We start from the raw sequence: 12,617 nt of genomic DNA, 5'->3' as shown, positions 1-12,617 counted from the left end.
CTCAGTTCAAGACCCATAACAATGACAAAGAATCAAGGATGCCTCTCCTTCCCACGTCCCCAACATCATGCTAGGGTTACGGTGTAGGAGAGTCCAATTCATTGGCAGGCCTATTAGGTATTCAAAGAACTTAGACTAGGAGCAGGGCCATCAACCCTAAGACATTTGGACTATGAGAGCGTTGGAAAGGGAGCATGTTGAGCAAATATGCAGTTCCAAAGGGGATGGGTACAGATGGGCGACCAGTTTTGAAGCAGGTCAGGACAGGTTTGAGCCAAAACAGCCCTTCAAGGTTCACCAGGATCCTATTTGGGCTGACCCTTCAACACTTGCTTAATGAAGACCCTTCCTGACTACCACACAACCCTCAGTACAGTTGGGAGTGAAACTGCACTGCCCATTCTCCTCCACCCTTAACTAGGGTCTATACTACCAATGACAGCAGTCTAAACGGATGACAAACAGGTTGTGGTGTTGCTACTAGCACCATCACCCTTGTATTTTGCTTATGCTTCACGGCAGCATGGGGTTACATGCCCTATATCAAGTACAACATACCATTGAGCAGAAATCACAACAATCACAGCAGGTGTGAGTGACTTGCAGATGGCAGAAGTAAAGATAACATGGACAACAATCAGAATATGCAGCCTTTGTACTGACGTACCATGTAGACAAAGCTACATGTAATAATCAGTCGTCTCAACCCACAATCTGAGTTTTACATGGACATGGCATGCTTCCTGCAATCTCAGGCCATGCCCTCTCACACTAACATGTACAATGTGGTGGGAGTGCGGGTCAAGTAGCCACAATTATCTTACACGTCTGGCTTTCCTCCAATCCATTCCTAACCATTTTGCAAACCTAGCAAGGGGTTTAACATACTTAAACAACACTGCATTCCTCCTTTTTGGAACTTAAGAACCTAAGCTAAGAATGATAAAATTCTCAATAAAAATGCCTTTAGGTGACAATGACGCACGCACGTGAAAGATTGCTCAAGCACCTAAGAGATGAAAATAGTCAAATAGGATGCACATATGTGCACCCACACCTTCAAGTACAGAAAGATATCACAAAGCCTGCATTAAGAAACCTCCACTTCTGATGAATGTCAGCACATCGCACAAGTGACACAACAACAAATGTTCCAAAACAAGTGCACTTAGCAAAGGACAGTCTGATTGCAAGAAGAGTTCTGCATAATAATAAGGTGTGTAAAATACTAACTTCTTAACGCTTCAGAGAACTCTACAAGATGATCATCCATGGATCCAGGTGCCGATTCCTGAAGAAATTCTTGTAGTACTTTCTCAGATCGGATTGATGATGCCAGGTCTTTCCATGCCTCTCGTCCACGTTTGCCATCTTCCCTGTCAGAGCCAAGAACCTCTTCTCTCCCTCCGAAAGAAGACTAGGAGAAGCCCAAAACAACAAAAGACAAAAGAAAATAAGCTAGCTGCTACAGCTAAAATAAGCATAGTTCTTCAACACTTTCTAATCGCCCCAAAGAAGCTATTGAAGTACTCTCTAATCACTCCAAAACCCAGTAAAATTATCAGTAATCACTCTGACACTCATACAGATTATAACTAATCAACCCCAAACCCATTAAAATTATCACGCGTTACCACAAAACCCATTAGGGTTTAAGGGCTTTCCTTTTAATATAATATAAAATCAAGATCTCGTAGATGTACACATAAAAACTTCCCTATAGCATTCATGAATGAATGAAGCCCTCATTATGTCATGGGCATTCTTGAGACATAAAAGAAATCATGAAGAGGAGGCCCCTCGTGTGTTGCAGCACACAAAATTAAGCTCGGTGGTTACTTCTTTTTCCCCAAAAAAACGTGTAGCCTATTGGCCATGGCTATGGCAGTGCCTTGACAGCCTAGGAAACCTCGACACACAGAAAGGACCCCAGCTTGTGAAGGAAGTAAAAAACCTACTGTTCTTTTGACGGAAAAGAGAGAGAGAGAGAGAGAGAGAGAAAAACCTGTGAAATCAATTGTCGGGGGGAGATGGAGGAGCTCATCCTCGTTGGATATGCACTCTCCTTATGAGCCCGTGGAAGCCATGGCAGGGGCTCGATTTGACAAAATCTTAGAATACAAAGAGGACAGAAAAAAAACCTAGAACCCACAGAGCGAGCCAAAAGAACACTCTTGCTATGTGCAAATCTCCCCAATGAGCTTTCTGAATGCAGTTTGTGAGGAAACCCCTATAAAACACAGAGGCCAAAAGCCATAGCTGAGCTCAAATCTCTGTGTACGCAAAGCCGTAGGATTCGCAGGCCGGAGATCAAACAAAAAAAAAATTATGTGCGATGTCGACGCTGGAGCTATGGCGTCAAATTCTCGTTGATTCCAAGTAGGACGATCTGGGCCGTAGATCGGCAGGGGAAAACATCTTGGAAGTAAAAAAATATTAATGGTTCTTATGTAACGGCCAGTTCTGTCCTAAAGGTGTTTAATGGATCCACCTGTCTATCCACGTCAACACATATATTCAGCCATCCATCCCTAACTTCTAAGTGCTTCTTGTCCCTACAATGCCCCAAGTGCTTGAAAAAGTCTCCACTCAATTTTACACGGATTTAGAAATTAAGTCAAAATAGGCATGAGCACTCCCATGGAAAATTTCAACCAACAGCCAAGAAAATTTCTTAGGGATTAAAAAATCCAGTCAAAGTAGCCATAAGAACTGCTACCACTACTGGCAAACTTCAACCAAAAGTCTCCAATAAAATTTACAAGGATATAGAAATTGAACGGAATGCGGGGTTTTTCTATCATTGCATGCCTTTGATAAGGTTAGCTTCACAAGAGGCAACATAGAATCCCTCAAAATCTCAAGATACACCAAAGTAGGGAGTTAGACCATGCGATGGGATCAGACCACTTATGATGTCCTTTTATGGAGCAAGCATGAGTTATAGCTTCCACAAGCAAGGTTGCATATTCACATGAGTCAAAGGTTACCATATCCATAAAACACAACTTTGGTTTAGATGGGTTTCACAACATGGGGCCTTAGAGCACATGTGCATGTGTGTGATGTGCGTGTACATGGGTGTGTGTGTACATGTCATGTGCATGTGATGTGCATGTACATGTGTGTGATGCACGTGTACATGTGTGTGTGTGTGTACATGTGTGTGATGCATGCGCATGTGCACATGCACATGTCCGTGTGTGTGTGTCATGTGTGTGTGTGCATACGTGTGCGTGTGTGTGTGTGTGTGCACGCGTGTACGTGCATGCGTGCATGTGTGTGTGTGTGTGCACGCATGCACGAAGAGAATATGATGGTGTATATAAGTTGTTTTAGCATCACCATATGCATGCACAAGAGCTAACATAACAAGTCTTGAATCCAGGGCTCAATATGTTAACCAACCCTTCTTTATCTTCATATCTAGAATGTGTAAGCATATAACCAAATAAGTAATACAAAAACCTTATATACTTTTGGATCACTCTAGTACTCACTTATATGTGGTCCAAGGTGCTTTCTCCATGTCTTTTTGAACATTTAAGCATGTGAAAATAAGAGAAGGATTACTAGGTTATTATTTTTTAAACATTTCAACAAAGGATAATGGTCAGGTGGCTAAGGCACCTTTCTCCTCCCAGGATGTGACACACCCCTCCCCCTCATCTTCTAGAGAGTGAAAATTCAGTTTTTAAATATTTTTGGTTAGAAAATTATCTCATCTTATTAAAATAAGTTCCTCTAAAACAGAAGTTCAAAAAGATTTTCAGAAGGTGCATTAGAAATTAAGTATAACCTGTTCAAGAGGCATTATCCTGGGGGTGAAGATTTTTTCGAAATTTTAAATTAAGGTTCCTATGGACCAATAAGATTCATCCAAATGTAGGGAGGAGATAAATAGAAGAATAAAAGGAAAATCCCCCAAAAATGAGTAAATACTCACATAAAATGAAGAGCTGACTAAGGACAAGGTTAATAGTTAAAAAAGACAGATATTTAGATGAAATGATGCATTTTTGACACCTCAGTATGGGCGAATTTCCCTCATGAAGGAGGCGCCTATTTCACATGCTTGAATGAGTTTTAAACTCCCAAATAATGAGATATTTTTATCTCTCCTCTCTCCTGTTTCAACTAGATCCAAAAAAGTGAGCAAAATTGACCTAAAAATGGTCAAAAATTGGCCAAACTGATCCAAAAAATTCTAGAATCAGTTTGCTTGGTTAGAAGCTCACTTTTTCCTATAAATAGAAGCCTTCCCCTTTGTTGAAACTTAATAGTGTTTTGCACTGCTACCCTGCCTCTCCCAAGTGCCAAAAACAGTGAATTTTACTCATAATTCATTAGTTTTTGACCTTCCCTCTTCCAAAAGATTGGTGGCCACTCTTGTTTCAAACAAGAGTAGAACCCTCAAACCATCAAGCCAAAGGAAAGCTCTCAAAGTATCTATGTAAGTTGGAGATTCTTCTCTTTTCAAATTCTTTTATGGTTTTCTTATGATTTTTGCCTTCTCTAAAAGCAAATGATGTTATGCCTCATTGAAAAAAGCCATTCCCCTCTTTTCTTTAGTAAATCCAACCATTCTTTATCCTAGATGATTGATTATTGGATGAAATCAAGTTTTTCATAATGTTTCTCTTAAATAAGTAGAAAATGTTTACATTAGAGTGATTTAAATACTCTTAGTGAACTTCTAATTAATTTTAGTAAGTTAAAAATTAAAAAATGGTCAACCATACAAAGGAGGTTATGGCAAAATTTTTTAAAAATTTGTTAAATAAATTTTATCTTTTATTAATCAAAAAGAGCAATCCCCATCATTAGAGTATTCTAAAAATGTCATTTTCATTCATACATAGAAAGATGCATATTGATTAATTTTTATAAAAGAATGATTTTCAATAGAATTAAATTCTATGAAAGATACTTATTCATAATTTTTTATTATGAAAGTGTTACTTTCTTCATTATGGATTTTTATGCATAAAAGTATAATTTTTATTACACAAAGAGTTACTTTCATCATATTGATTTTTATGCATAAAAGTATGCATAAAAGAATATTTTTTAATTATAAAAGTGTTACTTTTATCATTATTGCTTTTATGCATAAAAGAATATTTTTTTAATTATAAAAGTGTTACTTTTATCATTATTGATTCTATGCATAAAAGTATGCATAAAAGAATATTTTTTTATATTAAAAGAGTGATTTTCATCATAAATGATTTGTATGCATAAACATATGCATAAAAGATATTTTTTTATATTAAAAGTGTGATTTTTATCATAAATGATTTTATGCATAAATTAGATATATAAAAGAAATTCTTTTATATTAAAAGAGTGATTTTCATCATAAATGATTTGTATGCATAAACATATGCATAAAAGATATTTTTCTATATTAAAAGTGTGATTTTCATCATAGATGATTTTATGCATAAATTAGATGCATAAGAGAAATTCTTTTATTCTAAAAGTGTAATTCTTACTAAACTGGATTTATGTATGGAAAGATACATAAAGAATTTATTTTAATCCAAAAGTGTTATTCTCATCAATTTTGATTTTATGCATAGAAAGATGCATAAAGAAATCTATTTTTATTTCAAAAGAGTTATTTTCATCAATTTTAATTTTATGCATAGAAAGATGCATAAAGAAATCTATTTTTAGTTCAAAAGAGTTATTTTCGTCAATTTTGATTTTATGCATAGAAAGATGCATAAAAGATTGATTTTTAATTCAAAAGTGTTATTCTCATTTAAAATGAATTTATGCATAGGAAGATGCATAAAAGATTGATTTTTATTTCGAAAGTGTTATTCTCCTTAAAATGGAATTCATGCATAAATAGATGCGTAAAGAAATCTTATATCAAAAATAAGAATTCTCTTGTATTCTATAGATAGATATGAGGATGTGAAATGAATCAGATAGATGAAAATGAACGATGAATAGATGGAGATGTATGTATGTGAAAGAATGGATGTAGTTATGTGTATGTGAAAGAAATGATGTAGATGTGAATGTGAATGTGAATGTGAATGTGGATGTATGTGAATGTGAATGAGGATGTGGAATGTGGACATGAATGTAGATATGGAATGTGGATGTGGATGTATGTGAATGTGAATGAGGATGTGGAATGTGGATATGGATGTGAATGTGAATGAGGATGTGGAATGTGGATATGGATGTATGGATGTGAATGTGAATGTGAATGTGGATGTATGTGAATGTGAATGTGGATGGTGAATGTGGATATGGATGTAGATATGGAATGTGGATGTGGATGTGGATGTATGTGAATGTGAATGAGGATGTGGAATGTGGATATGGATGTATGGATGTGAATGTGAATGTGGATATGGATGTATGGATGTATGAATGTGGAATGTGGATATGGATGTACGGATGTGAATGTGAATGTGGATGTATGAATGTAGATGTGGATGTATGAATGTGGATGTGGATGTGGATGTATGAATGTGGATGTGAAAATGGATGTATGGATGTAGATGTGAATGTGGATGTATGAATGTGGATGTGTATGTGGAATAATGAATGCAAATATGAATGGCCCAAAATGTCTCGTGAATAGCTTGCTCAAGCATGTGCATGGCAGGAATCTATGTGGTACCATTTTACAAGTTCTTAACATGCCCCCCTCTGGCTCTGTGTAGGAGTGGTAAATGTAATTGTTCTGGCTGTTAGATATTAACACATTATTCCTCCTAGTGTAATTCACCCTGTGATTTAGGCGGCCTTTGATATGGCTTGGTCAAGCCTATAAAAGGGCTCTTGTACTTTCATTTTATATAACTGATTAATCACTGTTTCACTATGCAATCACCGCCTCGCTTCTTTTCTTTCTTTTTCTATACATACAATTGCCATGGATTCCGTTCATTCTAATCCTCCAAGTGTAGTTGTCTTGCCTAATTCTAACAGTTGGTATCAGAGCCAGGTTAACTCTTAGTTTGTTGCATTCTTTGTGGTGCAACTAGTGCACCTCTGCCACCCTGAGTTATCTATGCTGCAGCACCCTGCACTGTACGTCATTTACACACGTAACCGTGGCAGCACGATGTCTTCCAATGCTCTACTCGCACAAACATCTGCTGACACTTGCGTTATTTTTGGTCGGCTCCTCTCCTGCAATTGTCGCTACATAACGTAGCTGCTTCACGCATCATCTCACACCCCTCTCCTTGTTAATCCCATTTTGGATTAACAAAGATGCTCCTCGAATCGAGGACATTAATAAGTGTCATGAAAAGGCACTATAAAAGTTATATTGAGATATTGGCCACCCAAGTCCTTAGTTAGTAAGTTTTGGATGCCCAAGTGTGAATAAGGGCTAGTTGTATAAAAGGCAATTCTCATAATAATGAAATGATACAATCCCCCTTTGTGCTATGAGAACTCTTGTGCTTTGTCTTGAGAGAGAGAGAGAGAGAGAGAGAGAGAGAGAGTGTGCTCTAGTACATGTGCCTCTTTCATACATGCATGTGTGAGAGAGTGTGCTCTAGTACATGTGCCTCTTTCATGCATGCATGTGTGTGAGAGTGAGAGTTGATTGCCTTGCATTCGTGGTGTGAGGGGTTTGACAATGTGGAGGTGGAGTTCAGAGGAGTGGAGCTTCCAAAGTGAGCTTGGGGAGCCTCAAGGGACATGAGCTCAAAGTGTTGGTAAGTACCCAATGATTGTTGTGTTTATTGCTTCTCCCATTTGCGGTTGTGTGGAGTTCCTTCTTGGGAGGTGCGGTAGCCACAACACTTTTGGCGGCGTTGTCGGGGAAACACCTTTGTTTCTTCCACCCTCTTAGGGCTTCAGCTCCCATTATGCAAGATTCATCATTGCCTTTGCATTGGGAAGATGCAATGTGAAGAAATTGTGTAGAGAAGGTTTGGATGGTAGAGAAGGAATTGTAAAAAATCGTGTTAAATGTGTGGGTGAGTACTTGGAAGATCCTAGAGGAAAGCTACATTAGTTTTTTTTTTTTCAATTTTGATACTTTTGTTACGAATCTCGCTACCGTGAGCTAGTAGGGGTGACAACTTGTTTTTTTGTTTTTTCTAAAAAGTTACAAAAATAAAGAGCCATTGGTTGTGTTAATAACTTGCATTGCATTCCTAATCCTTAGCACAACCATCGTGGATTAATTGGATAGGGAAATAACACTCCAAACATCATTCTATCCGTGTGGTAGTTAAACATGTGAAAGTGTAGAAAATGGTGCACGATGTGAACCATTTTTTGCTACTTAAGGGCACGAAGCGCCTTCCGCAATCAACTTCAATATTTTTGGGATTACCTTGCTAAAAATAGGGCGCCTTATCCTGACACATCTAACACAACAACACATCTAAAAGAGTAGTGAAGCGTTTCATGACGTGAACCATTTCCTATTTCACGACATGAACCATTCTCTGCTACCTCACGGGTTAAGCCTTCACGGCCTAACACTTCACACCTTAACACTTCACGCATTAGCAGTTCACGAGTTAAGCTCTCACAGATTGCTAGTTCACGAATTAAGGTTTGTTAGACCAACTCTAAAAGAGGTACTCTAATTGCACCAATTGGGTCTATCCGACTCAAATTGAAGTAATTCTGAGCCATAAAAATCAAAATGTGAAACATCAATTGCCATAGCGCGAGAAATAGTTCAGGACGTGAACCATTTCGTCTTACTTCACAACAGTGTGAATTTCTCTCTACTACTTCATGACGTGAACCATTCTCTATGGTTTCACTGGTAGCTATTAGTTCATGACCAGAAAAGACTATTTGTCGACAGAAAACTAGTTGAAAAAGTTGAAGTAGTGATTTCTCATGTCGAAATACACTCTCATGCACTTGAGGTCCGGTAAACTCATTGGAGACGACCTTACTCTCCCAACAAATACAGTGCATCAAACCACCCAAGTTCTTTCTACCAAAGGAGTGTTGCTCAAGCCCGCTCAACGAGCACTCAATCGAGTATTTCAACTTGGAGGAATTTAATCACCGTTGATACAAGTAGAGAAGAGTCCATGGAAGAGGGGCTAAGATTCTTTGGCCTTGGAGAGGAAGAAAAACCATCTTCCCTTGCTGCTAGATCCAGTGGAATCTTTAACATGGCCAGGGGATTTTTTGGTCTCCAATATGGCACAAAAGATGACACGTAATTTGCGAGCACGAGACCGCCAACCAGCGTTGGACATGGTCTAAGACCAGATTTACCTATCTAACCTTCAGGCTCCAGGCATACTAACATAGTGAGGATCAATGGGATGACCCCCAGGGTAGAAGGGATAAGGAAAGTTCTGCCAGGACAAGTCAAGTCTTATTCCCCACATTGAAGGAAATAGAAACAGATTTGAAGAGGGTTGAGGCAAAGCGACAACTGTGTTTAGTGAGCTTAAGAAAACAAGAGCTTGATACTCGAAGAACAAGGATGAAATAGAGGGAAATGGAGAATGTAAATCCATTTTGATCATGTGGCAAAGAACTAGAAGCATCTAGAAATGCCACTGATAGCACATGGATGGGCATAACAAAATGAGCAATACCAACTCTATAACCCATCAATGAGGAATCAAAGGCAAATGAAGGCCTTGAGACATGAGAAGAAGAGGAAAATTTACCTAGGGAATCTGTAGAAGGTGAGGATCGCCTCTATACAAGAGAAGATGTACAAGAAATGATCAATGATCCTACATTCTTGCAGGGCATGGAGCTCTTAATCCAACAAAGGTGGGCTAAAGCCACTAATAATGAGCCAATCGACAAGGAGTTGGCCGAACCACAGACCTGAATTAAATAGAAGAACCAATGCAAGAAGAGGTCTAGGTAGGGGGGAGTAGCCTCTCGACGACGACCAATTGTGGATCCAAACGTAGATCTAAACATCGTCACAACGGCACATCTGCTAAATATGGCCGTATAAATGGGCTGAGTTATGGTAAGAGAATTAGGCATTGCCCTGGAATCCATACCATCCCAAACAAAGCCACATATTATTTCCAAGCTTGTGCAAAATTTCTCAGGCCATGGGGACCCGATCCAGCATATAGAGATCTTTTAGTCAACCTGTGGACCAGTGAGTGATGTAATCATGATCCATGCTTTTTTGCTAACCCTAGAAGGAAAGGCTCACCAATGGTATCGAACCTTAAAGCGAGAGGATAAAGTCAACTTCACTAGGCTTAAGAATGTGTTCATACCAAGCTTTGCTCGAAGTGGTGACAAATGGAGTCCTATGGCTCAGCTCCACAATATCAAGCAAAAAGAAAATGAGTCCATGCGAGATTATGTATCTCAACTCAAGCACTTGAATTCAAGATGCAAGTTAAGGGAGAGGCTAACTGATGATGATTAGCTATTGCCTTGCTTCCAGAGAGGAGTCCAAGATCATAAAATGCATGATTATCTAGTGTTAGCCCAACCAGTTACTCTAGATATGTGTTGTAATCTAGCAATTGAATATGAGGACAATATGCTTGAGTTGGCTCAGCTAGAGAATACCAAAGCAGCTTTGGTAGCAGCAACATTGTGAGTCTCAAGTCACCAGGACATAGGAACCTAGAGCAAGTAGGTTGGAAATATGACAATGAAAGAGCTCAATAATGCCATACTAGAGAAATTAAAGGTTAGGGATGGGAGAGAAGCATCAAGGAATACCCATCTCTACCCCCGGGGAGGGAGATGATTTGGTGCTCTATTTGTAGACAAAATCACACAAACACCGAATGCCCTCAACGCTAAAGCGGTTACTTTATTTTGCTCACTGTGTGAGATTGGGGGACCATGACACTGCCATGTGCGGATACCTGAGGGTCCAGCCCTTAGCACAACTGCTAGCACCTAGAGTGCCGCTAGCTTTACCAGCACCACTAGTGCAAACCATTATGGCTATAGGGTAGCCAAACCCATCCTACTTACCAAGAGGTATGTTCCGAATATAGGACATGTTGCCTTTGCCGCAACTTGTTCTACCACCACAAGCTAAAATCAACCAGGTATTGATCGAGGAGCCCTTGGACGAGGGTGAAGTCATGCATGAGGTAGAAATCAATAATGATAACTATGAGGAGGCCACGGAGATCGTGCCAGAGTTTTATGTCTTACAGAACAACACGCTAGTGCTAATGTTTCAAACCATAGTGCAATGGAAAGGTAAAGACATAAATTGAAGAGGACCAATATAGTGTTTTGGTTGTAATGGACCTCATCAAATAGTGGAGTGCCCTCATAAGAATGTGGCTAATGCAAGCCAAGCCCAGCCCTTAGCAGCACCCGACCAATGTCATGCCAACACTTTCTTGTGTTCGGTGTGGGGTTAATCGTCTGATTAAAGACTTTCCATACCACGCTAGTGGTTCGGTTCCCACTTCTAATCATACCACTATCAGGACTATAAGCGTGCAGCCTAATATATCATGCCATTGAATGTCCTGACACGAGTGCAAAAAAATAAAACAAAGGGGCAAAGAGAAAAACCCAGTAGATGTCACAACCTCTAAAACTGGAAGAAGGAGAACTGAAGAAAGTAGAAAAATGTGATACCATCATGGTCACAATTTAAGATGGATCCGAAGAAGATACCATTGACACCGGATCCACCCAATCAACGGAAGGAGACGACCAAGTGACAAAATAGTATGGGCATGCCCAAGAAACTGCAAAGGAGAGACCAGTGACCCCTAAGGGGATTGGGGAATACCCAAACGGTGATGAGGAAATAAGGAAGCTAAGGCCCTAGTTGAGGAGTTCCAACGAAGCGAGATTAAGGGCTAATAGAGCTAGGGATACAGTGTATCGAAGAAACAAGCTGATAACAAAAAGGAAATTGGATGTGCCTACACCAATTCTACAAGGATCTGAGGAAGGGACTCACAGCAGTGACCTCATGGCGAGAATGTTTGAGGAAGGAGAGAAAGATTTGTCCATCCCTTCAATCCCTAGGGATGAATATGTGACAAACACATGGAAGGAACCTTCACTTGCCAGGGAGCCTAGAGACATAGGTAGTCTCACAACCATATTATCCACCACCCTCAAAATGCCGCTGGGACCATTGTTACACAATACACTAGCATTATGGGCAGATATTAAGGACTGGGTAGAGGGAAGATTAAACCCAATGTCCATTGCAGAGGAGACTCGGTCACCTCTAGCACAAAAAAAACCTAGTGCTTGATAAGGAAGGAACTCCTAGATTTGTCAAAATACATGTCAATTAACTCGGCTAGTACTATGAGAGTGATGATACAAATGCTACGACCCCAATTCACCATAACGGATACCAAGCACTGGCTATCGTGGATGGAGGAGCGGGGGTGAGCATCATTACAAAATGATGCTAGGAAAACTGGGGTAAACCAGAATTGGAAAGAGCAGATCTAATCGTCAAAATGGTAGATTGAACATCTTTAAGACACATGGGGCTATTGAAAAAAGTCAAACTTAAGATCTTTTTTGTTCCTCTACCATCATACATTTGTTGTAATGGACTTTCTACGCCAACCAGATTCATATGACATTATCTTAGGCAGACCTTTCATGAGGGAAGCCAAATTGGTGCATGATTGGGCATTAGATCAAGTATATGTTCGAAAGGA

The 12,617-nt window shown here is 39.4% G+C and overlaps 1 protein-coding gene across 2 annotated transcripts in view; it reads right to left on the bottom strand.

Moving 5' to 3' along the window:
* The window catches only part of NADK1 (NAD kinase 1), a 28,842-nt gene extending 26,423 nt beyond the window's left edge, over positions 1-2,419 (bottom strand). The window contains exons 1-2 of one of the 2 annotated variants that reach the window (XM_086798279.1): positions 2,006-2,419; positions 1,234-1,417 (exon numbers count right to left, since the gene is read on the bottom strand). In XM_086798279.1, the coding sequence (XP_086654405.1) occupies positions 1,234-1,417; positions 2,006-2,044 (223 nt within the window). In that variant the 5' untranslated portion in view covers positions 2,045-2,419. The remainder of the gene's footprint in view (positions 1-1,233; positions 1,418-2,005) is intronic. The other variant, XM_086798280.1, reaches the window with a different exon arrangement.
* Positions 2,420-12,617: the final 10,198 nt, after the last annotated feature.

This window comes from Cibotium barometz, chromosome 5 (genome assembly GCF_041138505.1).
Source record: "Cibotium barometz isolate CiBa-2024 chromosome 5, ASM4113850v1, whole genome shotgun sequence".
Lineage (NCBI taxonomy): Eukaryota > Viridiplantae > Streptophyta > Polypodiopsida > Cyatheales > Cibotiaceae > Cibotium > Cibotium barometz.
The sequence above is the reverse complement of the archived record's forward strand: the minus strand, read 5'-3'. Positions and strand labels throughout refer to the sequence as shown.